General features: G+C 41.7%; 1 protein-coding gene across 1 annotated transcript in view; it reads right to left on the bottom strand.

Moving 5' to 3' along the window:
- med12 (mediator complex subunit 12) overlaps positions 1-17,940 on the bottom strand; it is a 37,931-nt gene extending 19,991 nt beyond the window's left edge. Inside the window, 29 exon segments of the mRNA XM_071204607.1 lie at positions 192-302; positions 935-1,055; positions 1,369-1,513; positions 1,620-1,847; positions 2,180-2,311; positions 2,930-3,090; positions 3,173-3,316; positions 7,528-7,646; positions 9,217-9,231; positions 9,234-9,266; positions 9,269-9,364; positions 9,573-9,609; positions 9,611-9,637; positions 9,639-9,743; positions 9,845-9,904; positions 10,005-10,234; positions 10,418-10,544; positions 11,136-11,210; positions 11,212-11,271; positions 11,441-11,577; positions 11,673-11,772; positions 12,360-12,506; positions 12,599-12,871; positions 13,177-13,287; positions 13,625-13,800; positions 13,927-14,086; positions 16,028-16,219; positions 16,309-16,413; positions 17,780-17,940. Coding sequence (XP_071060708.1) covers positions 192-302; positions 935-1,055; positions 1,369-1,513; positions 1,620-1,847; positions 2,180-2,311; positions 2,930-3,090; positions 3,173-3,316; positions 7,528-7,646; positions 9,217-9,231; positions 9,234-9,266; positions 9,269-9,364; positions 9,573-9,609; positions 9,611-9,637; positions 9,639-9,743; positions 9,845-9,904; positions 10,005-10,234; positions 10,418-10,544; positions 11,136-11,210; positions 11,212-11,271; positions 11,441-11,577; positions 11,673-11,772; positions 12,360-12,506; positions 12,599-12,871; positions 13,177-13,287; positions 13,625-13,800; positions 13,927-14,086; positions 16,028-16,219; positions 16,309-16,413; positions 17,780-17,881 — 3,529 coding nt within the window. The 5' untranslated portion in view covers positions 17,882-17,940.
- Between the last annotated feature and the right edge of the window lie 7,979 nt (positions 17,941-25,919).

The raw sequence follows: 25,919 nt of genomic DNA, 5'->3' as shown, positions 1-25,919 counted from the left end.
CCCAGGGACACAACGACATGCTGACTGCAGTGGGGTTTGAACCTGTGCGCCCCTGATCCCAACACCATCGCACAACCCACTGCGCCACACGCCTAACACCAGTGTAAGATAAAACTCCATGCTTTTCAGAACAAGGCAGGAACATAAGACGTGTTGAAATAATAGGAAACTATTCTGGTTGTGTTTCCTACCTGACTTCACACCATCTTGGGGGACGGGGTTGCGCTGCGGCGTCTTGAAGAGGTGCAGCAGGATCCTGCAGGTGAGTCGGGCTCCCGGTTCAGAGTCTTGCTCACTGCAGGCTGAGGGAGATTTGGAACACAAATGTATTAATTAGCGCTGAATTATTTAACATCACATATCTTGGAGTCACATTTCTAGGGGTGCTACACAATCTACATATTAGAGTAAGACTACATTTAAACCTTGTCCTCGATATAAGACCTATCATCAGTGAGGATAAAGTGGAATATTCATAGAGCTGTTGTTGTGAAAGAGGAAGTGAGAACAAAGCGTTTACCACAAGCTGTTGAGAGAGAGCTGTTGGCATTTGGCATGTGTAGTTGTGTTATAAAATGAGCCAAACCCAACCAAACGGCTGAATGGGGCTTTGTCTCCAAGCAGGGAGGAAAAAGATTAACAGTGGGGAGAGGGAGGCACTTCTCTGGCAAGCGCACAAGACGCAACAAGGCTTCATGGATCCAGATCAAATACGCTGCGTTAACTCTCCTCTCTGACAGAAGTAATGCACTATACAGCCGGGGGTTCCTGCCTACAGGCCAAGCTGATGCACTCGGATAAAATGGAAGTCTCTGTATGCATGTATGTATGTTTGCATGTCCTTCTTTTTTCGGCGCAACTGTTTATCCGATTAACCCAAGGACCCCAAGGAGACAATGTGTAGTGTAATGAGAGGAGATTAAAATATCCGTACCTGCATTGAGGAGAGAAGGAATGGCCACACAGCGAACCAGGTCTTCTAGGAGCAGGCACTGTCTCGCAATGAGAATGGCTACGAAGGTTGCCAGGGAATCATGGAAGGACAAATCGCTAACCTGAAGGAGAACAGAGAGGAGATTTATAAATGATGATGCAGGATTAATACATCTCCTGTAATCAGATAACTACTAAATACAGGAATATGGTGATTTATTTAAAGGCAGGGTGATAGTAAAAGTAAAAACATATTTGGCCGACTTAGAAATGAGTTACAAAAAATACAAATGAACTGATTTTCAGCCATGTTAGCGCAAATAATAGTATCAGCCATAGTTTATAAAGAATAGGTGCAACAATTACTCTGTTGGGACTCCTATTAAACCTTTGCATCACAAATCCAATCTAGAGAGTTATGAAACCACAACTTACATCTACGTTACACAGCAAGTCATTGAAGCCACAGTTGCCATTGTTGGAGGAGCAGCAGAGAGCCTTGAGGATCCCGAGCCACTCTGCACTCAGAGAGCGGCAGTACGCTGTCAGCTCTGCACACAGGATCCCAATATCGTTCACCCTGAAAGATCAATACATGATATATAAGGACAGTCCACACACGAGAGGAAACGTGAAGCGGTCAGAGCCATAAACACATGCAACATAATGACATTAATAGCACGCACCTCTCAGGGTCTCTGTGGTCCACACACACATCCATCAGCACGTTACACACGAAGCTGTAGCGGTTAGCCGGGCTGGTGTTGAGGATCTTCCCCACCATGGAGTGGTTAAAGTTGTGAGCCGAGGGGTTGGCGATGGCTTCCATCATGAACACAGGGTCCCAAAGCATGTTGGAGTCTGAAGGGTCGATGTTGCAGTAGATGGAGTTCTTCACTTTGGAGCAGAACTCACTGAGGGAACACAAAGGGGAGAATTAGGGGTTTTATCGAACTGATAACAGAGAAGAAACCACAATAAATCGCAGAAAGTTAAACACAGACAACAAAATTAGGTTTGGAAAGAATATATTAACTGTACACAACTGATCGATAGAAGCAATTATAAGAAAACCTGGACCAGTGGTGGCAAATATTATACAAATGTGTAGATGTAAAGTGCAAATAAATGTTTTTAAAAAAAAGACATTTAAATGATAAATTAAAGGTTTTACAGACATTGCCTTCTCCAAAAAATACATCTATCCTGTGGTATTTATTTTCATATAGGTGAAATGTATATGTACCTGAAGATCTCGCCAAGCTTGTTCTTGAGGTGGCTGCAGGAGGTGTAGAGGTCGTACAGGTACGCCAAGATACAACGCTCAGCAGAGGAACAGTCAGCCGGGTTCACGCCTGTTTTCACCACGATGCGCAACCTGAGAACAGCAAACACATGTTTTAAAGGTAAAGTCAGACATGTGTGGCTTTTTGCCTTCTTGCTCAGAGTTAGTTGAGAAGACTGAAACGACTCTCATATCTGTAAGTATAAAGCTACAGCCATCAGTGACTAACATAGCTTAGCATTAAGTGTTTCTTTATTAGCACTTCGTTCATATTTAATTACGATTACTTTAATTAGAGTCTTTATATGAGCTTTCTTTCTCTTTAACACCGTAGGCATTTAGCTAACGCTTAAGCCAGAATCAGCTTTAGTTTCTAAATTACCAGCATTTCAAACAACTGCTGGTGCAGGAACTGCCATGTCAGCAATCCTGTGACAATACAAATCCTAATTTAAGACACTTGAATGAGGCTCAGAGAAAGCAAACCACTAACAATTAGTTAATTTGCCAGTACAACCTGAAACTTCATTTTTACTAATTTAATTAGAACTTTAACTTGACTGTTGTAAACATCCCTTTAGGGTTCGAATTCAATCACAGTTGGTAAAAAACAACAACATACAAGTCCCAGATTAAGGCATAAACTAATATCTAGCATGTCTGGTTTTGAGCTATACTGTTGCCAAACATCAAAGCGTGTAAGTGACGTACCCATCACACTGTGCGGTCTGCTCAGGGTTGAGAATGAGGCAGGAGTGGTACCTCCTCAGCACAGCTACGATACACAGACACAGGCTGGTGGTGTAGCTGCCCACCAGGCTGGAGGACTTCAGCAGCAGCTCGGCTTCCACCAGACTCAACTCATTCACAAGCTACAAAAAACACACTAACAGTCAGTGGATTGTATAAACAACTGTGAAAAAAACAGAGATTTATCTGGATGTGATGAGGTACCTGAATAGCAAAGTCTATGAGGCCACTAATGTTGAGGGAGTACTCCATGAGGTCAAAGATGAACTGGATGTGCTGGACGAGAGGCAGGTGATAGGACATCCCTAAGGCAAAGCTGTTGATCTGTTCCAGCACATTTCGGGACACCTGCACACACACAAAACATCATTAGCATGCAAAATACAAAACAATATTTCAGTCCATGTTCTGACACTGGGCTGCGACAGAACCATATGCTGCCATTCAGCCGAGCTCCAACACTGACTCCATTTGGCAGAAGTATTTAAGCGATGCCAAAATATTTTGTCAGCCACTGGAATTATGTTGTCTGAGCAAAACAAACAGGACAAATGGAGGCAGAAAGAACCAAAAAGGACAGCATTTTTTATTATAAACCAACAATAACTGATTAAATAACAGAGTGTATTGACTACATATCAATTTAAATGTTATGTTAACATACAAATTACACAAATTGCTTTCTTGGCGACTTGGATGAGAAAACACCACTCTTAATTAAGTTTACGCCACTAGCACATTAGCGTAGCTTAGCATGAAGACAGGAAATCCGCTAGCCAGGTAGAGTGAATTAATTGCGCATCAACAAAGCTCTCCAAAAAAAAAAATACAGCAGAAAACCCTGGAAAAAGCAATTAATCTCAGTTTAACATTTTGAAGTTTGTGCAGATTTTCCAAGGTTACAAATTTGTAACCTTTGGACGGACCCAGGCAAGCGGTTTGCTTTGTTTTCGGTATTTATGCTAAGCTAACAGTCTTTTTGCTGTAGCATTAAAGTTAACAGTATTAGGAGAGTGGTTTTACTCTTCTCATGCAAGAAAGGAAACAAATGACAAACTATTCACGAAATAAAATTATAAGTGACAACCCTAACTTTAGTGCTATTGAAAAGTTGATTTTATACATAAACTATTTAAAGACAAAACATGGCAACTATGTTTAAATGTGTATTGCTCCGTAGAGACTTGACCCTTGGATGGCTGTTAGCTAAACTTGAATTAAAGGAACTTCCATCCATCCATCCATCTTCTCCCGCTTATCCGTGGTCGGGTCGCGGGGGTAGCAGTTCCAGCAGAGAGCCCCAAACTTTCTTTTCCCTGGCGACATCAACCAGCTCTGACTGGGGGGTCCCAAGGCGCTCCCAGGCCAGCGAAGAGATATAATCCCTCCACCTGGTCCTAGGTCTACCCCTTGGTCTCTTCCCAGCTAGACGTGCCTGGAACACCTCCCTAGGGAGGCGCCCAGGTGGCATCCTAACTAGGTGCCCGAACCACCTCAACTGGCTCCTTTCGACGCGAAGGAGGAGCGGCTCAACTCCGAGTCCCTCTCTGATGACCGAACTTCTCACCTTATCCCTAAGGGAGACACCAGCCACCCTGCGGAGAAAACCCATCTCGGCCGCTTGTATCCGCGATCTCGTTCATGACCCATCCTTCATGACCATATAGGTGAGGGTAGGAACGAAAATGGCCCGGTAGACAGAGAGCTTTGCCTTCTGGCTCAGCTCCCTTTTCGTCACAACGGTGCGGTAAAGCGACTGCAGTACCGCTCCCGCTGGTGCAATCCTTAGTCCACCGAACTGCAGACCCCCTCCCCCATGACTACTAGGGCTGTGCATCTTCACTGGTCTCACGATTTGATTATCCTGTCAACGATTCGATTCAATTCGATATCCCAATGCATCACGATTCATACCAATGCGTTGCATCCTCAATTTTCTATATTACTGCACATGGCTTATTTTTCATCAATGCATACATGCAGTAAATACATATGAACTCTCTTTTTATTATTTAGAAAGTGCTTCAGAAATCAATAACATAAATGTATTGACATTAATTTATAAACCAAAATAAATGAATTGTATAGGTCTAGCCTCCCTATATCTGTGTGTGAAATTGTTCCATCCTCAAAAACAAAAAAATAATGCTTCTGCAGTCTAGCTGCAGCTTCTTGTTGTTGTTGATCCCCCGTCATACTCCAGCTCTGCCTCTAACATAGAGGGCGGAGTTGTCGGGTTCAGGAGTTCCTCAAAGTGTTCCTTCCAACGCCCTAACACTCCATCAGTTGAGGTCAACAACGTCCCATCCTTACTGTACACAGCTTGGATGGTTCCCTGCTCCCCCCTCCTGAGGTGTCGGACAGTTTTCCAGTTTTTGGTGCCGCCCGAAAGTCCTTCTCCATGTCTTCTCCGAACTTCTCCCACACCCGCTGCTTTGCCTCGGCCACGGATGAGGCTGCTGCCCTTTGGGCCTGTCGGTACCTTGCAACTGCCTCGGGAGTCCCCCGGGATAACAAATCCCTGAAGGCCTCCTTCTTCAGTCGGACGGCTTCCCTGACCACCGGTGTCCACCAGGAGGTTCGAGGGTTACCGCCCCTTGAGGCACCTAGGACCTTGAGACCACAGCTCCCCGCCGCGGCTTCGGCAATAGAGGCTTTGAACACCGACCACTCTGGTTCAATGTCCCCAACCTCCACAGGAATGCCCGAAAAGCTCCGCCGGAGGTGTGAGTTGAAGGCCTCCTGAACTTGGGCCTCCTCCAGACGTTCCCAGTTCACCCGAACTACACGTTTGGGCTTACCAGGTCTATCCAGAGGCTTCCCCCGCCACTCGACCCAACTCACCACCAGATGGTGATCAGTTGACAACTCCGCCCCTCTCTTTATCCGAGTGTCCAAAACATACGGCCTCAGGTCCGGTGATACGATAACGAAATCGATCATGGACCTTCTGCCTAGGGTGCTCTGGTACCACGTACACTTATGAGCATCCTTATGTTCGAACATGGCGTTTGTTATGGCCAATCCATGACTAGCACAGAAGTCCAGTAACAAACCACCACTCCGGTTCGGACAGGGGGGCCGTTCCTCCCAATCACGCCCCTCCAAGTGTCTCCATCATTGCCCACATGTGCGTTGAAGTCTCCCAGCAAGATTAAAGAGTCCCCTTCAGGAGCCCCATACAGGACTCTTTCCAGGGTCTCCAAGAAGGCCGTATACTCTGAACTGCTGTTGGGTGCATAAGCACACACAACAGTCAGAGTTTTCCCCCCCATAACCCGCAGGCGTAGGGAGGCGACCCTCTCGTCCACTGGGGTAAACTCCAACAACGAAGCACCTAACCGGGGACTTGTGAGTATCCCCACACCTTGAGCAACTCCGGAGAAGAATAGAGTCCAACCCCTATCCAGAAGTAAGGTTCCAGAGTCGACGCTGTGCGTAGAGGCGAGCCCAACCAGATCCAACTGGTAACGCTCCACCCAGAGAGGTGACGTTCCACGTCCCCAAAGCCAGCTTCTGCCGCCCGGGTCTGGTCTGTCGAGACCCTCTGCTTTCACTGCCACCCTTCTGGCAGCGCACCCGACCCCATCGCTATTTCCCGTAGGTGGTGGGCCCGCGGGACGGAGAAGCGGAGGTGTTGCCCACGTCGCCTTTTAGGGCTGGGCCCGGCCGGGCTCCGTGGCAAGCCCGGCCACCAGACGCTCGCCGACGAGTCCTCCTCCTGGGCCTGGCTCCAGAAAGGGACCCCGGGCTTCCTCCGGGCCGGGTATCCTCACTTCTTGTTTTTTCTTTCATGAGGTCTTTTGAACCAATCTTAGTCTGGCCCCTTGCCTGAGACCAATTTGCCATGGGAGACCCTACCAGGAACACAAAGTTCCAGACAACACAGCCCCCAGGTTCATCAGGGCACACAAACCTCTCTACCACGGTAAGGTGCTGGTTCTTCAGAGAGGCACTAAAAACATGCAAATTAAATTGCGCATTACTTTAAATTGCAAAGTAATTCTTATTATATAATCCATGGGTAATTTTGACAGTGTCAATCAATCAATCAATGTTTATTTATATAGCCCAATATCACAAATGTTACATTTGTCTCAGTGGTCTTCAGTGTGTACAGAATATCAGTATGACAATACGACACCCTCTGTCCTTAGACCCTCACATCGTACAAGGAAAAACTTCCGGAGAAAACCCACAGTTTAAAAGGGAAAAATGGGAGAAACCTCAGGGAGAGCAACAGAGGAGGGATCCCTCTCCCAGGAAGTGTTGATATAAGGATCGACGACATCCTCCATTACAGCCTGTTGCATTTTTAAGTGTCAGTCACCCAAGTGCATTATATATTCAAATTGTATTCAGGCATCTTAAGAGAAATCCAAATATATTCAAATCACATTTAAATTCAAATGAGTCACCTTGGGAGCTCTTTTATTTTAGGCTGCTAAAGTTATTTGCATTAATCAACCCTGTGGTTGATAAAATAATTAATATATTCCCACACACTCTTAAACATGAGACACACGAGGTCATGAGAGAAAGGGTTTCCCTGATCTGACCTGGGAGGTGACCTGGTGCTGGTCAAAGTGGGAGAGGTGCTGGAATTTGGCGAAGATATCTTCAGCAGTGGGAAAGGCCTCGGGCTTACTCCTTTTCCGCTTTTGTCCTTCCTCCCCTCCTGCGTATAAAGGAAAGAGAGGACAATGCAAAATAAGAGAAGGAGCAACAACTCATAACTGGTCAGCTGTATTTTTTCCAGTCTGTCGAGCAGGCCAGCCGTGAAATGGAGTTAGGCCAATGGTCTGTTATCTTATTCCCAGCCTCCTTCGATTTGAAGCTTCAATGATAAAAAGACACTGCTGTAAAAGCATTTAAAGTAAAGGAAAATTGTGCTTTTCATTTAACCCTTAGATGCATAAGTGGGTATTTTTTGACCCGGTGAGGTGGTTTTCTTGAAGTATCTTTGTAATTAAAATTTGTTATCATTTCATATTCCAGCTATTCATCAAAAAACATGTTTTGGATATCATGCCATTCAAATTTAAAATTTCAATTTTAGTTTTTGTATTACTACCCCAAGCTTCCATAAGTGGGTCAAAATGTTATTTTTTTCCCTAAAATTATAAATAGTGATTTTTCTTAACCAAAATGACAAAAATGGCATAAAAACACATTATTCTAATACGGGTCCTTTTTGAACTACTTATGGAAGAGTGTAGGGTCCAGTCACTCGGGCATCTAAGGGTTAAGAGAATTGTTGAAAGTCATCAGCTCACACAGATGCGGTAAGATGATACAAGACACTCCAATCTATGCACTTATAGATGGAAAACCTCAAATCACCTTAATAAGATCACAGGTATCAGAGATAAAATGGCTGTAGAGATGAGGGATGTTAGCATAGAAATTGGTCGGAGAGAAGATTGAGTGATGCAAGCCCCCTTGGGGTCGATACAAAAATGGAGCGTGTTCTCTTAAGAAGGGCAGATAAGAGGAAAGGGAATACAAATTAAATGTGTTCAAAAAGAGAAAGATTTTGTTCAGGATGATAACAGCTGGAGTCAGAAAGCTTGCATGTGAATGATGTTTAACAAACATCCAAATAAAATAAAGCACCTGCTGTCTGGCTGCCGTTCATACACTTTTTCACCAATGATTTTCAATGACTTCTCCATGACCTTTACCTAATTTTCCATGACCAAAACAATTACTCTCTCAGCGGTACCACTGAAAATTGTTTATTTTAACATGGAACAGGAAAATAAGGTCTGAAACATGTTGTGCCTATCTAAAACAAATCAAATAGTAGGCTTACTAGCTTCTACACGCTAAAGCAACTCAAATCTCTCACAAGCAAAATACCTCGTCAGTTAAATGCCATTTTACGTTTCATTACTATACGATACAGTATGTATTATCATTATAGTATTACTATTTAAAATATAAATTATATTTGATGCATGACTTTTCCAAAACTTCGGGAAAAATATTATCTCTTTCATGAGACTTTATGCATCCAAAAAAATCCAGGGAACATATTTAAAAATGTCAACGCTATTTAACTGATAACATTGTTATCATTAAACATGAAAAGTAGCCGAGAAGAAGCTAAATATTAATCTTAAATTGCAGTTAGGAGCCATACAAACTGCATGCCTAGAACTAAGGTCATGTAAAACAGGAGTAAATGATAAATAAAAGAGATTACACTATCAGTCAAAGCTGATAACATAGATTTGAACATTTACCTGTTTCTGCTGTGCTTTGCGGTTCAGCACCTTCAAGATGTCTTTGGTAATTTCTTGATAGTGTGTCGGGCCTCATCTCTCTGTTTGCCGACACCGTACAGGACCACTAACCGCTGGTTGCACTCGTGGCTGGCACTCTCCTCCTGAGAGCAATGACAAAAAGACAGAAAAGATCCTCATTATCTGGATGCAGCAGAGCAGGACAAACAGAAGGTCTGAGGAATACATGCAACAGAATTGTGACATTTCCTTGGAATGCAGCCACAACCTTGCTATCTCAAGAAAACATACAAATATGTAGGAGTTTGTTTTGTCATTTCTTTTTTTATTTCCACGCAGTGAGCTCTCTTACCTGAGGATAGGGAAGTGAGTGGCATACTGAATGTGGCGAGGGTTGTTCATACAGTTGAGGGAAGGCCGGGGTCCAAGCCTTTGTCCTTAATGCCGACTTTGCTGTCCTGCTCTGGAGCGGGCTTCTCGGGGGAGGGGCTCCCCTTAGACTCACAGTGCATCGGAGGAGAGAACATCTGCAAGGCAAATGTAATAACTTGACGAATTCCATATAAAAAAAAACAACTTTAATTTAAAACGAAACCAAGAAATATGAAACGTTAAATGATTTGTGTACCTCGTCAAAATTAGCACTGGAGTTGGCATCGATTTCCATGGACTCCGACAGACCGGTATCCTGTTGAACAAGCAACGACCTCATGTTAGCCTCTTACACCACGCTGTGATTTAGTACTGTTGCACAAATGACTCATGACACTCTAACAGCAGATGCTTGCCTCCATCTTGACGTTGCTGCCTGCGTCCTGCTCCTTGCGCTCTGACTCATCAGAGGGCTCGTCGCTGGGGGAGCGCGGGCGCGGCAGGTGGGAGTCAGAAGCCAGGTCGCCGCGGGAAATGAGCGTGCACATGTAGATGTTGTGGGAAAAGACGTCGTGACGGATGAGCTCGCAGAAGAGCAGCACCAGGTTGGAGAACTCCACGCGCTCACTTTCATTTCCAGGCTCCGCTGCAGAGGGGAAAAGGGATTTGAATAATTTAATACCAGGTTCCCATAGCCAAATCATTTATAATAAATATGCCCTGGGTATTGAAATAAGAGGCAAAGACAAAGGGATATGAAAGTCCTTTAATATTAGATCAAGATGACACATTTGAGAATCACAACCAAAATGTAGGGAAAAAGACTCACTGAGAGTGGGGGCCTGAGTGTCGAGAAACTGCAGCAGAACATCCTGAAACACTGGCATTGTGGCCGCTGAGAGGGAGCCGGATGACACGGAGCCTTTCTCATCCACCACCTCCGACTCACCACACCTCTGCAAACACACACATAACGCACAGAAAACAGCCGGTGAGTGCTCAATGTAGGGCTGCTCGATTATGGCAAAAATCATAATCTCGATTATTTGGGTCAATAATTGATATCTCGATTATTAAAAACGATTATCCATTTACTTTGAAAAAAATAAATTGAACAGTAGGTTTTTAACACTTGATTACCCTGAACTTTAAGTATAATTCAACTGAAAAACCAAAATAAATAAATAATTTAAAAATAATTTATATCGTTTTATTTCGATTATATTGTTTTCATAATCCTTGCAAGCCAAAATCGTAATTGGGATTCAAATACGATTAATTGAGAAGCCCTAGCTCAATGTAGAAAACACATTATCACAGTTCTCTTATTCAGATTTAGAGTTGTCTACAGCAAGTCCCATTGTACCACATGTAGACATTACATCAAAAAATGACTGGTTATAGACTTATATAGTAGGACAGATCCACTGAGGAAAAAAAATCTGAGTTCAACTAGCTACATTGTTACCAGAGCACAGGAAATGTAATTTAGTTAATCACTGAGATAACCGTTTTTTCGGAGTCACAGAGGTTAATGATTCTCTTACCTCTGCTTCTATTTCAGCCTGTCTCTTCTCCAGCAGCTTGGCCACCACCATGGCTCTGTGTCGGCCCGAACGCTTACCAGCACACGGCCCACTCACACAGCAGCAAGGTCACCACGGCGTCATCATCTGGCGACATCTGGACAGAAACGTGTGTTATTATAAGACAATCCTGCAAAAACGGAGAGGTTTGTAGCCACATTTCATTATCTGTTGATAATGACAGCAGGACAAAACAAACGTATATACATATCTCAGGGTTTACAGTTGTCGAAAATATGAAAAGGGTAAAAAGAATCAATATTTACCTCATGTCCTTCTTTACTCTGACCCGAGCCAAAGATTTGGTTGTACAGGGAATCCAGCGAGTTGTTAAAGTCAGACTTCTCAAAGCTGTGGTTGTCTAAAACCTCCAGGGTGTGGAGAACCCTCCCGATGGTGAACCCTGGCAACAGATAACAAAGAGTTATTTCCAACACTGACCTTGTTGTCCTCACACACCTGTTCTCATGAGCGGTAAACATAGGAACGGTTTCTAACCTGCGGTGGTCTCCTGGCACTTGTCAAAAGACCACCTGAACTCCACGGCCTGGCCTCGCTCCTTCACTTGCTCCTCGATTTCTCTCAACTTTGTTCGAACCTGTGTTAAAATAAAAAGCGTTATCCTGACCCCTCAAGAAAAATCCCACCTTTGTAATGGGAAGTCAACTCTCCACGCAATTCATTTGGCAGACGGGGGACCATGACAAACTTATTTTAGGAAGGAAAACTTGGTCATAACAAGTCAAAAACAGTCTTACTAGTTTCTTATTTTTAACTTCAGTTTCCATAATGCAATTCATATTTTTGCAATGGCGCAATTATTCCCTGAACAAAGTGGAAAGGTTTCAAAACAGCTGGAAATCCCGTAGGGAGAATATTTTTAAATGATATTTTTAGTAAGCCAAGAGTATGACATAAATTCCTCTTGATTTCTAAACTACTCAGTCATTAGCTGTAATTTCCTGCAACGGTGAAGGGAAGAATACGGACATTATTATACATGTACCCATTTTCTTTTAATCACTTTTATGTCCATATATACATAGATTTGTGAAAGTAGGAAGGACAGTACAGTATGTGTATATGGAGTGTGATGGGAAAAATATATTACCCAGTACTGCTTCTTTCAGAAAATTGCCAAAAAACAAAGAAATACAAATGTACAGTGAGCGGAGATGGAGGTACCTGCTGTGTGAAGGCAGTGTTGCCCCCGGGCATGGGTAAACTGGACGGAGCGATGGGCAGGAGGTCGAGGGGGGAACCAGTTTTGTTCCTGCTGTCTGTGAGGGAGTAATGCCAGACCAGAGCACTGGGACAGCACAGCACTATGCTCTGATAGGACAAAAACAGGGGGGACAAATATTAAATAGGTGAATGAACTAAGGTTTTATTTTTATATTTCCTACATGAGTCACAATGAATACCTGCAGCATGCAGCTGAGGCCGAACACCAGGGGCCGGTGCTGCGGGCAGATGTAGAAGTCTGTGAAGGCCGTCTGAAGCTGGTTTCCTCCGGTCGGCTGCGAGGTGGGCGTTGGGGGCAGGGCGTTGCCTTGCTGCGTCAACATGCCATGGGTTGGATGCCCTCCTGTGCCGGGGCCTAGGCTCCCGTCGCTTAGCAACAGGTTGAGGCGGCGTGTACAGAAGTAAGCCAGCCTCCGTGACAAGTAAGCCGACTGTACAAATTCCCCTGAGTACTGCGGGGGGCGAGAGAGAGATTCACAGCATTACCCCCAGCACTCAGAGTCCATTAACATCACTCAACTTTGGAGGGAGAAACAAGATGAGCGGCTGTGGCCCCAGTGGGCATCTGTCAGCAAAGGTCAACACCACTAAAGTGCTGTGGACGAAGACACGCAACTGATGCATGATGAAGTGTTGACAGCTGTAGAAGTCTGTCACAGCACCAAGTGTGTGACTTGCTGCTTGAATGGCAAGTAGCAGGGCATGTTTCCCAAAAGCAATTAGGGTTAGGGTATGAAATGGTGAGAGGGAGTAATACCTGTAGTAAAAGCGGAAGGAGAAGTCTGAGAAGCTCATCTTCACCAGGTCGGACCTTTTCGAAACACTCCAGCACCCACGTCAGGAACTCATGTCTGTCCAACATACCGTCCTGAAGATAGAAATCAACACAAGTGCATCTTAATGTCAAGTAGATGAACATGTGTCTACTCTACAGGGATGAAGGGAGCAGGAAGGTACAAAATGCAGAGGCAGAGTTGGACAACATAAATCAGAAACATAATGTTATCCTTTATGCATTTTTTCCTTCACTACTCTCGCTAAATGTAATGTAATTCATAGAGAAAGTAATAATATTACTTACCAAGTCTCGAAATGCCCCTAGCACTATTTTCAGCACAGCAATAACTTACAAAAAGATCATGTTTCACTGGAGAAAAAAAACGTTGTGATTCAAGTTATGTATCAGCTGAAACATGTGAACGGACCTGAAACATGAACATGGCGAGCTTCTCGTTGTATTCCCACTGCTTCATGGCCGTCTCCACGTCAGCAGGGGTGGCGGGGAGGGGGGAGCTGCAGCCTTGACTGGGAAACTGTCTGTAAAACTCGGCCACCTTCTGAAGCTGCTCCCACAGATACTTGGTGATAATCTGAGTCCATTCTACACACAAAAAAAGCATCTTAAAACAGAACTTGAATAACTAATATCCCATAGAAGGGGAGCACAAAGGGTGATAAACATCTAAAAACACTTATTCAAAACAGGCGATTATGTTCTCTTGCTTACCTATACAGGGATCGATCACATGCCTCTTCTTGACTTTAGTTTCTGTGATGGCTGCGTGATAAGCACAGGTCATTTTGATCATCCATGCCGAGCGCATGACAGGGACCGAGTACTTGGCCAAGTATCCAAAAACCTCCTCCTTTTTGCTAAAGATTGGAACCTGGGACAAAGACATCTCATGTACATCAGTAATGTTGAGTGATCAATGCAAACACACAAGGAATTCGTCAACACAATCAACACAAACATCAGGAAAAAATAACTGCAAGAAACACAAGGTCAAGTCCTTTATTTAGAAGTTTGAAGATCAAAATATAGACAACATCCAAACAGCTGACAGTGTAATAGACAGGTCTAAAAGGGAAAGGGGAAAATCAAACAATGAAATAAACCAAATACATTCGGTGTATGTTACTTCTAAATTGTCTCAATTCTATTATTGTCTGCTATTTTATTTCCTTTCCAACATTGCCTGTTTCCATTTAAAAAAAATAATAATCTGGAGTCGACAAATCAATCAAACACATCTGCTTTGACTTCCTGATGTTACTTCTTCTGTGGTCTGAATAGAGTAGTTCCAGTAGGAGAAATCTGGAACTGATGTCCTTCTGACAAAGTGTTCCGTCAAAGTAATTAATAAACAAAGAAAGGACATTGTTAATTGTACTGAGAAAACATTCAAATATGTATACATCATGTATGTACAAACGCAAGCAGGAACAACAGAAAATACATGAACTACTGCATAGTTGTAAATGATACAGAGCTTTCATACATTTATGAATAGAAAGCTCACCTCTAATTTAAACTGATGTATTAACAATTAAATACCTATTTGTTGTCGCTTAAGAGAACTTACAGAGTAAAACATTTTTTGTTAGAAAATGAATTAAATACCTCAATCTAATAAGAGACTTCCAAGTCAAAAAATAAACAACACATAGCAATAAAACCTTTTTCCACTAACAAAAACAGCATTCATTGTATTTTGGGTCAATACACCCAAACAAGACAAACAATAGACTTGTTTTAACGAGAAGTAAAAAAACGCTGCATTACTTACCCTTTCGGCATTGTTCTCTTTTTGTGATGGTAAAATTGAACCGTCCAGGGCAATTCTTCATTTGTATCACCGCATACGTTCATTGTCTTATTTTGGCTTTCTCAGTAATTACATGTAAAGCGGTGATATACACTTCAGGACCCTAATCACCTAATCTGTTAGCAACATCTGCCCAGGCTGTCCCTGCAGCAAACATTTATTGAGCCTTGCTCAGAGACAATAAGGGACTTATAGCAGACGTTGCAAAAAAAAAAAAAGAGGTGTTTGTACAATTAATGTGTACTGATATATCTGCATTATTTATAGGTAGAGTGTGTATATAAGTATACAGTAACATTAGCGGCCCTCCTGAGGCTGTGATGCTCATTACACGTCCAAACACTAAATCATGTTTTCTATGATTGATTATGGTAGGACATCTTCACATCGTTAGTCTTGGATAGCTTTCTTCAGTATAAAGACACTTTTAATGCAAAACTGTATGCCATTAGCCTTGTGACAACAGCAGGATAGCATTGTAGCATCTTTTACTTAAAGTAGCAACAGTTAGGAACGGTAACATGCTACCTTTAGCTTTGAATCCAACATGCTAATACTCAACATGTTAGCATCTTATTATTGTATTAATCTTGGTTTGGCAGCCACTTAACTACCTCTTGACAGAAAAAAACAAAAATAAACATATTTGTATTTGTTTTGTAGGATGAGATCTTATCAGTGATTGTTATCATGTAGCTAAATGTTTTGTTTTTTTATATACTCTAATCAGTTACAAGGGCAGTTACATTACGTTTATTTCCTTTGTCATTGACATGGTTGGAAGATTTTTGGTTTCGGTGAAATTCCAGTCCCTTCCAAATGTAAATAGTAGGACATCAGAGCAAACAGACTGATGTGAAGAGAATCACATCGATTGACCAGCCAAACAAAGCACAGCAGAGAGGAGGCCAATGTATTGCAAAGTGTACAGGCAGTTTAAAACAAAGAAAATGCATAATATAGCAAAAAAGGCTTTATAGACTTATGCATGGATCTTACCTTTTTAGCCAGCTGTGTCAGAGGTTTAGTCCCCGCTAAATCCGTGAACCAATTATTGATGGAGCTTTGTGACCTTGCTGTGACGAGCCAGAAATTATCTTTCTGGTTGACCTGTGGTTTACGTTTCCCTGTGTCTGGAAATGTGTTGTACCGCAGCTTCTCTGCGATGATGCTGCTGAAGTTTGAACTAATCTGTAGGGAAACATAAATGATGGTTAAATCAAACATAAATAAATAACTAGAAGTGGCGTAAAGTGTAGGTCTTGAGCTAAAGGTCTTACCTTTGAAGGGTTAAAGTTGACATTTTTGGCACTGCCATGTTCATCACCAGAGACAGCTGGCTGGTTATTGAATCCTTGTTTCACATTTAGTGCAGTCAACTCATCCTGAAAGTAAAACATATTTTAGTGCACATTAGAAATCTATGTATTATGAACTGAATTCATACAAATTCTTGCATTTTGAACCTGTCTAATATGTTTACCTTATGATTTTTCTTATTCCATTCGACCCTTGGCTAACCATTTTTATTGTAAATGAAAGCCTTTGTATGAGAAAACATTTGAATAGCTTTGTTGCTAAAATATAAAATAAAGCCATGCCCATTTGAAAAATAAATGCCTTTATGCAAAGTTAATATTGTTGATTACATTATCTCATAATCTCTGAGGCCAGACTAGTGTTAGCTGGAGAAAATCAGCATATGTGCCTTATTTGGTCTGCAGACTGCTGGTGTCAAAAGGAGCAGTTATAATGACATGTTGTCATCATTAGAGAGTTTTCCATCACCGTTGTCAAAACCCCAAAAGGTAAAGCCGTCAGTGTTCTACATCAACAGACTATCATCTAGGTTAGATTAGATATACTTTATTGATCCCACTATTTTTTTTGTTGCAACAGCAAGTAGATAAGACATTGCCCAATAAAATAATAAATAAATACAAAATATAATACAATAAAAAAATAGTAAAGATACATATATCAGCAGTTAAAGATACACAAAAAAGGGAACATATATATCAATAGGGAAGGATATATATCTATAGAGTATATCTATTGATTACACGATATAGATATACAGGACTGAAGGCAGTGTACATTATTAAAGGCCAGCCTATCAATCTCACAAAATGTAAACACTGAATACAATACATGTACATTTGAGTCTACAGTTTTCAATTGAGAAATGAGAGATATATACAAATGAGAGAATTTGTCATTTTGAGAAGGAAAAACCTGGAGTGTGACCTGGATAAGCAAAGGTTAATTATAGACCAGGAGCTAGCAGTTCTTCACAGCTAGGCCAAACTCCAATCTTAAACTGAGCACAGATAATTCATCTTAAATTAATGTACAGCTCGCAGGTCATAGGGTTAGCTGTGCAGGTTAAGCTAACGTCAAAACATCAAGCGAACAAACAATTAACCAGTCACGCACAATCAAGAAGGAAAATTGTTTCTCCATCACAAAGCTAAATGCTGGTTGCAATTTGTATCAAACCGAATAGCATCTACCAACCGAGAGCTAGCTTAGCAAACGATGTTATCCAACGAACCGGTTGTTTTCCAAGTGGCGAGCTAGCTAACAAACTGACAACTAGGTGCTGTTCATTGTTATTGCTAGGCCCAAATCGTCTATAGCTGTTAGCTACACATGCTAGCTTCTGTTAGCTTGAGCAGCTTCTTGGCTGGAAATTTTTCTCCAAAAATCCTTGTTATTGTAGTTTTTAGACCGCAAATCGTAAATTCTGACCTCTTTCTGCTTTGGATCTTGTGGATAAACATCCGGAGGGCCGAGTCGGGGCCGCTTCAATGGCCGGTGTTCGTAACTTAGGATCCCGAAAGCAGCCATCATCCAGCGGCATCACAGCCAGAGCTTTCCTCCTCCCCAGCAGCCTGAGCAGAGCTACAACAACGGAGCTCACTTCCGGCGAGGCTTCGCCCCCGAACTTCAAAATAAGAGCCACGGAAAATACATGTAGAACTGGGGGATACAAAGAAACGCTGAACGCAACATACCAGAAATGGAAGAAGTGCTCATATATTATACTTCAGTAAAAGTAGAAGTCCCAGAGTACAGGAATACTCCGTTACAAGTCAAATGATACTCAAGTAAAGTAGAAAAGTATTAGCATCAGAATACACTTAAAGCAGGCTACCAACTACTAGGTTCTCCCATTCCAGAATAATATATAAATTACATGTTTTAATTATAATGATGTATGCTTTAATGTATTGTAGCGACCCTGTAGCCTAAAGGGTGCTGAGTGTGTCACTCAAGCATCACATAGGCCAGGGGGGAGGGCGGGGAAGTTGTGACGTAGACACTACTATATATTGGTGTGAGTTGGGGTGTAGTGTTCAGTGTGAGGATAAACCTACAACCTGTTCATGTAACCTGTGTCCGTGTGTGAACAAAGGAGTGAATAAACCCTCCATAACTTGAAGCCTTTCCGACTCCCTTTGTAGAACGGTACAGTATCGTTACAGTAATCAAACTTGAGTATGTCATTTACACCACTGCCAAATACCAAGACCACATATCTATATATCGATATAGTGACGGCTATGGTTTAAGCGCTTTGAGTCATTGAAAAAGCGCTATCATAAATGTAAGGAATTATTATTATTATTATGGTAGGGTTACAAAAGTTTGCTTTTACAAAACAATTACTCAATGATAATTTTAATAAATAATGACAAGTGATATGGATAATAATAACTAAATGGGCAAACAGGCGAATAAAAGGGAATATTCTGGTATGCAGAAATGTCCAATTTTTCCAATTTATCAATCAATCAATCAATCAATCAATCAATCAATCAATCAATCAATCAATCAATGTTTATTTATATAGCCCAATATCACAAATGTTACATTTGTCTCAGTGGACTTCACAGTTTGTACAGAATATCAGTATGACAATACGACACCCTCTGTCCTGTCCTTAGACCCTCACATCGTACAAGGAAAAACTTCCGGGGAAAACCCACAGTTTAAAGGGAAAAATGGGAGAAACCTCAGGGAGAGCAACAGAGGAGGGATCCCTCTCCCAGGACGGACAGACGTGCAATAGATGCCGTGTGTAAATCGAAGAGATAATACATTTGCAACATAGGTAGTCCAAATGTTTGGAAATGCATGTGTGTATAATAGGAAGATGAATCCACAAGGATATCCATCCAGGACCTATGATCCAGGACCATAGCCACGACTCAAGATCCAGGGCTCGCGATGCAGGACCTATGTGCAGGACACAGGACCGCAGGATCATCCATGACTCCGGATCACCAAAAAGAAAGACATTTGGGGAAGCTGGGTTAATCGGAACATGACAGTACACAGGCAGGCCCGGTTCCAGAACAAAATGACTAAGGGTGCATCTGAGATTAGAGAGGGTGCAGTGGTAAAGTGCTATTTTTATAAGTGGGGAGTGTACCTAACACCCTCTTCTTGAGGAGGTCCTCACCTCCTCTGGGGGGGTCCGGGGGCATGCTCCCCCGGGAAGATTTATTTTTAAATATTGAAGTTAAAACCATCAATCTGGTGCACTTTGAGAGCAACATTAAGAGATCTATGGATCTATGTGCTCTTTTCTTGATTATGCCTTCCCAGTCCCTTATCACGTAGCCTATAAGAGCATGGTGCCAGTTGTTGCAGCCAGTTGTGGTGAAGGCATCTGACTTACTTGAACCGAAATGTCTGCATGCATAGCAGAAGATGGCATCTTTTTTACATGAATATTCCAGCCAATCTCTGTTTTGAAACCGTGAGCTGCAAAATGAGCGCCTTACCCCACTGTACAGGCGAGTTGGGTACTTTTTAAAATATACCTGGGCAGGCTCTGTTTTGCAGAGGTCCTCTGGCACTTGCGGGCCGCCGAGGGATGGTGGTGTTTGGGGTAACGAAGACGGCTGTGGCTGCTCCGCCTCTGTGGGCGAAGCGGGCAAAGCCAGCGAGTCGGGCAGGAGGACGGTAGTGTCCACGACAGTAACGTAATGTCCCCATGATCTGAACTGTTATTACCTGCAGTAGATGCAGTGTATGCTGGCGATAAGGGCTGGTTGTTTTAACCATTTTCTGATCCATCATTGACTGCTGTGTAAGCACCTTGTCCTCGGAGCGGCACAGGTCACGCGCACTTGACATAATAACGTTACTTACCGTTTAAATTGATCAAATAAATGCAGCAGACAATGCTATTCAACCACAATTACCATTTATTTTATTTCAACTATATTCTTCTTCTTATTACTACTATTGTTAGTAATAGTAGGCAAAATGTAATTTTTTTCACTTTTACATTTTTTTTTTTTTACTTTTCATTTTTCAAATGAGGGTGCATAACGACTCAACTGAGGGTGCAATGCACCCTTATGCACCCCCGTAGAACCGGGCCTGTACACAGGTATAGACAGAGAGAAGGAAGAAGTAAGATGTCCCCCGACAAACTAAGCCTATCAGCAAAACTAAGGGCTGAATCTAATCAGCCCTAACTATAAGCTTTATCAAAAAGGAAGGTCTTAAGCGCACTCTTAAAAACGGATAGGGCCGCCCAATTTATCCAATTTTTTCACGTGTTTATTTATTCCTGTTTTTATTTCCAAATGTATTTCTTTCTGTTTTTTTACACATTTATTTATTCTTGAATTTTTTGAAATTCCTGTATTTATGAATTAATTAATTATTTTACTTATTTCATGTTCTGTCCTCCATACCTGTGTGTGCATAAATGTACAAATTCACTCCAAATGACCTCACAGCAAGACCTATAGTTGTTGAAAACACAGTGGTGGTCCAGTGGTCTATGCATTTGTTTTTCATGCTCGAGGTTCAATAACCAGGGGAGGGACATCTTCAGTCTTCTACTATGCTGATGTTATATCTGGAGACATTGGCCCTGCCACTTTTCTAACAAAGTGACGCTCATGAAATGCAGCCTTCAAAACTAGAGAAAAGACAACATTTGTGATATTATTACAATATCCGATTTTTGAAACTCTAGTCTTAAATCAGTGATCGATATAACCTCAATGTTGCCCAGCCGTATTTAAATGGGTTTTAAACGGATGTAGTAGTCCATCCAATTGATCATGTTCAAAGTTAGTTTGTGCATAAATGATATCAATAGTGAGGAACAGATTCAAAGTTGATGATTTGATGTGCCATCCTGTGTGTTACAAGTACAAATTCTTTTTTTTCTTTCCACAGGCTAAAATATGTGTGCCATTGTTAATGTGAAACATTTCTACACGTTCACAAAAAAGCCTTTCTTATGTAAAGTTTTAACATCATTTTAAAAGGTGAAATTCATGGACATTTGAGTCGATGGAGGAAACCGTAGTGCAAGCCTTGAACTTTGCTCTGGGTTGATGGGTTTGCTTACAACATGCAGAGTAGAGGGAAGGCTGGAATAACAAACAGATGTAAGGGGCGTTGAAAGCTCTAGGCTAAGTGTAAGAGTGTTGGCAGCATTGTACACATTTATTTTGTGCGATTGGAAAATGAACAACATTATATGAAATCATAATTCCCTTTTAGGTGGGTCCTGGTTGCTTTATTTCCTTGAGGTCCAGTCTTAAAGTATTCTGTTTCAACATTTGGTTTAGCATTTACCTATATTAACATGTGTAATCAGAATACACACTGCAAAAGGTGTTTTCTTTTTATACAGGTGAATCTCATTGAGACACAAGGTCTCATTCTCAAGAGAGACCTGTTCAGTGGTAACACCACCACACAAAGTTACAGACAGACAGGACACTAAACACAGAGGCAACAATCAAATAAAACATCGTAAAAAGTAGTCAGATATAGCAGGTGCAAACATCCACAGATGATTTCTCCAGCTTTTTTGAAATTATTTTACAATCCGTGATGGGTATCAAACTGGTCAGCTTAAGTTCCTGCTGAAGTGTGTTCCAGGTCGAGGGGGCAGAGTATGATATGGCTTTTTTCCCAAGCACCGTGCGTACTGAGGGGACGGACAGAGTGATGTAATTTTGAGATCGTAGTCTATAGCTGTACTGTTTGTGTGATATGTAAGTGGATATGAAGAGGGGCAGCAGTCCAAGCATCGCGGTATAGATGAGTTTACCAGTGCAGTGATCTGCGCATTGATAGTGATGTCCAGTTGACTAAAGAGTACAGCGTGTGTGAGGGGTTTACAGTTGGCTATGAACCTCAGAGCCCCATGGTAAACAGCGTCCAGCAGATGAAGGGTGTGAGCTGATGTACACAACATCCCCGTAGTCCAAGAGCGGCAAAAATGTGGCAGCTACAAGCCGTTTCCTAGCACTTGTGGAGAAGCAGGCCTTATTTCTAAAAAAGAAGCCCAGTTTTAATTTCAGTTTCCTTAAGAGATTGTCAATATGAGGATTAAAGCAGAGGTTTTCATCCATCGTGATGCCTTTATCTGTAGGTTTTAACAGCTTCAATGGGGTTATGCTGTGCAGACATGATGCAGGGAAGAACAGTTGTTAACTTTTTCTTATTTGAAAATGTCTGCATTCAGACAAGACAAAAGTCATGTTGACTTTTGTGTCGTCTGAATTTAACACCAACCTGAGGTGGAACAGATGTGACTGAAAAGTGTCAAAAGCAGACTGCAGACGTTCAAATGCAAGGGCAACAGTGCTAGCACAACAGAACAGTATCATCTGCATGTAGATGTACAGAGGCATCAATATTTTTGACCCACATCATTTATATAAATTGTAAATGATTGTTTATTGTCCCAAGACCGAACCTTGAGGAACATCTCTGGGCACATTAAGAAAGCTTGAGGAGAGACCGCTGAATTGTACACATTGCTTGCGATTTGACAGATAGTTTGAAAACCAACCAACAGCTTGGTCGGACAGGCCTATATGAGATAACTTCTGGCATAGAATGCCATGGTCCACAGTATCAAATGCCTTCGATAAGTCTATGAAAAGGGCAGCACAGTAGCTCTTTGCGTCCAAGCCTTCAACGATGTCATACTTTCAAAGCAGCCTGTACTGTGCTGCTTCCTAAATCCTGATTGTTGAGGAGATAGAATGTTGTTCAAGCTTGAATATTCTTTGATTTGGCCATTCACCAGCCTTTCAAGTACTTTAGCTAAAATAGAGAGCTTGGAAATTGGTCTGTAATAATTCATCACCATGGGATCACCACCTTTCAATAAGGGGAGAACATTTACAGTTTTTCAAACATCTGGAATGACATTGTGTGTTGTAGAAAGATTAAAAACATGACACAGTGGTTCGGCTATAATATCTGCAGCTAGACGTAAGAAACAAGGGGGGAGATCGTCTGGGCCTGCTGATTTGTTAGAGTCTAGGCCCTTTACAGCCTTACAAACCTCCCCAACCGAGAAGGGTTTGAAGGAGAAAGGGTGGCTACTGGAGGCATGCCTGGTGATGATGGAGGGGGTGAATTACCAAAAGAGAATGTGTCAAACAAGGAACTGGAGGAAATAAAATGTTTATTAAAACAATTAAGCATCTGTCTTATTTGACACAGGGGTGGAGTCAACAACAATGTTAGGAGGCAGCTCTAAGGAGCGAGAGCTGGCAGAGAGGGATTTGATGGTGTGCCAAAATCTCCAAGGATCGTTTAAACTGTCTGTGGCCTGGGATAAATACAAATCACTTTTTTAATACAGCAAAAGTGAACGGTGATTTACCAGCTTATTTTCCCCCAGATATCAACAATTTGTAATGTCTTAAATGTTATTGTTCTATAAACTCAGACTATCGGATGGCAGGTAGACTGACTGTTCAATAAACTTGAGTGACAAATGATTATAATGAAACCGTTAATACAAGCTGCTACTCTAACTGACCTTGAAGCAGGTCGCTGTGTCTGTAAATGCTTTGGCTAACTTGTTGTATGACTGTGTTGTGATTGTGTGTTTTAGTCTGTAACTGTGCCATTACCATTCTTCGGCCAGGACTCTCTTGAAAAAGAGATTTGTAATCTCAATGTTATCATGGTTAAATAAAGGTAAAAACAAAAACATGAACAAAACAATGAGCAGTCAATATACCAAATATTCTCCTCACAAACAAACACTGTCTCCACACACACATCCTTAGACAAGAAGGTAACGGTGGGCTAATTCAATAAGATACTGTCATGTTGTGTAGCAAAAACGATTGAGATGAACCCTGGAGAAGAAAAACAAAGGCTTAGAGCTGCTGTATTTACAGTACTACTCATCAGTAAAGTGTCTAAATAGGTCATATGTAAATAAGTACTGACTGAGTCCAGGGGCCTATACTACGAAGCTGGTTCAACCTAACCTGGATATGTTTGAGTTAGCCGGTTGGCTTAATCCAAAACATACGCGCTCTCGCTAAACTGTACTACGACGCTGGTTATCAACTGGATCGCTCAAGCCAGCCGTGTCCTATCTAGTTAGGTGCGCGTTCACATGAAAGGGGTGGTATCTGGAGCATTCGACCAATCACAAACATGGAGAAGCGTACTGACAGCGCAGCGTCATACTTCCTGAATGAAAAGTGAACTTTAATACTAGTCAAAAATGAAGAAGTTAAACTTTAAACATCCATGACTTAAACACTTTATCCAGGATAAAAGCCACATAGCTGCACCTGCAAGGTGAATACAGCTGGTAAAAGAAAAAGTGTTTGAATGCGTACATTAACAGGTTTATGATATCACTGCCCCGTCTAAAACACGATCTGACTTCAATTACATTTGTCTCGAGTGTTTCGTCAACTTAATGTGTTGCTTAAAATAATACTTCTGCATACAGTATGTGACACTGTGAGTGTTGCACGGCCAGATACGGCTCAGCTGACTCAGATAAGGAGATATATGATACATTATGAAGTGATATGCCGCGGACTGTACTTAATGTACTCTGATCCGGTTACTTATGTTGTGACCGATATTTAAGTAAGCTTTCTTAACGCTAATGTTATAATAGTCAGATTGCTCTGAAGATGGAGGTGATATTCTATTCATGTTCACGTTCACACAGTCGGTGATTTTTGCCGGCCTTCTTTCCTGCGACAGCAGTTTTTCTGTATTTCCTTTCTCCTGTAATATGACTTGATCGCTTTAAACTCCGCACACTGAGCTCTGATTGGTCAGCAGGCGGTGCTTTCACTGAGTTGAGCTCTTAGCCTGCAACCTAACCTGGTCCCGACCAGGTTAGCTGCTTAGCATATATTACCATGGATATCTAGCCTGCTAAAAAGAGAACCAGCTTCGGATGACCGGAAAGCCGGAGTTTTCCCTGAATTTAGCCGGCTAAGCGAAAATCCTGCTTCGTAGTATACCCCCCAGATGTTTGTGAACACAGTTGTTAATTTCTCTCTCACACAAACTGTAATTTTTGTGTTGTTCAGTCCTCCAGTTTAGCTAAGAAATCAATAAACAAGTATCTTTCAACTATCTACCATGTTAAGGAATGAATGTTGTAGAAGTGCCCAAAGGCTTTATACTACTTATTTCCATCAAATGCAGAAGAAGTACTGACTGATCCCTGCCTACAGTCTGATGTGATCAGACCTTTTGACATGTAAAACAGCTTAGACAACATATATAAAAATATTTTTATTTAAAAAACAAGAACCTTAATAACAAAACAAGATTAAAATCTCAAATGTACAAAAGGCAATCGTGAAACGTATCGATGCAAAATAAACTAATTGCACTTTATCAATGATTGTATAGCACATACTTGATTATAAGGCAGAATTTCAATCTACAGCTTTTTGAAAACATTTAAAAGACACATCATTTGCTGATCAGTTTCAACTTTGTTGCACATTATATACTGTATTATCCTCTTAAAAACCTGACCATCAGTTTAAAATGTGCAGATTTTAAATACCAGCATTTTGAATATTTCTCTAGTCTCTTTAAATAAATATAA

This window comes from Pseudochaenichthys georgianus, chromosome 10 (assembly GCF_902827115.2).
Source record: "Pseudochaenichthys georgianus chromosome 10, fPseGeo1.2, whole genome shotgun sequence".
NCBI lineage: Eukaryota > Metazoa > Chordata > Actinopteri > Perciformes > Channichthyidae > Pseudochaenichthys > Pseudochaenichthys georgianus.
Note: the sequence above shows the minus strand (reverse complement) of the source record. Positions and strands in the feature narration are given on the sequence as shown.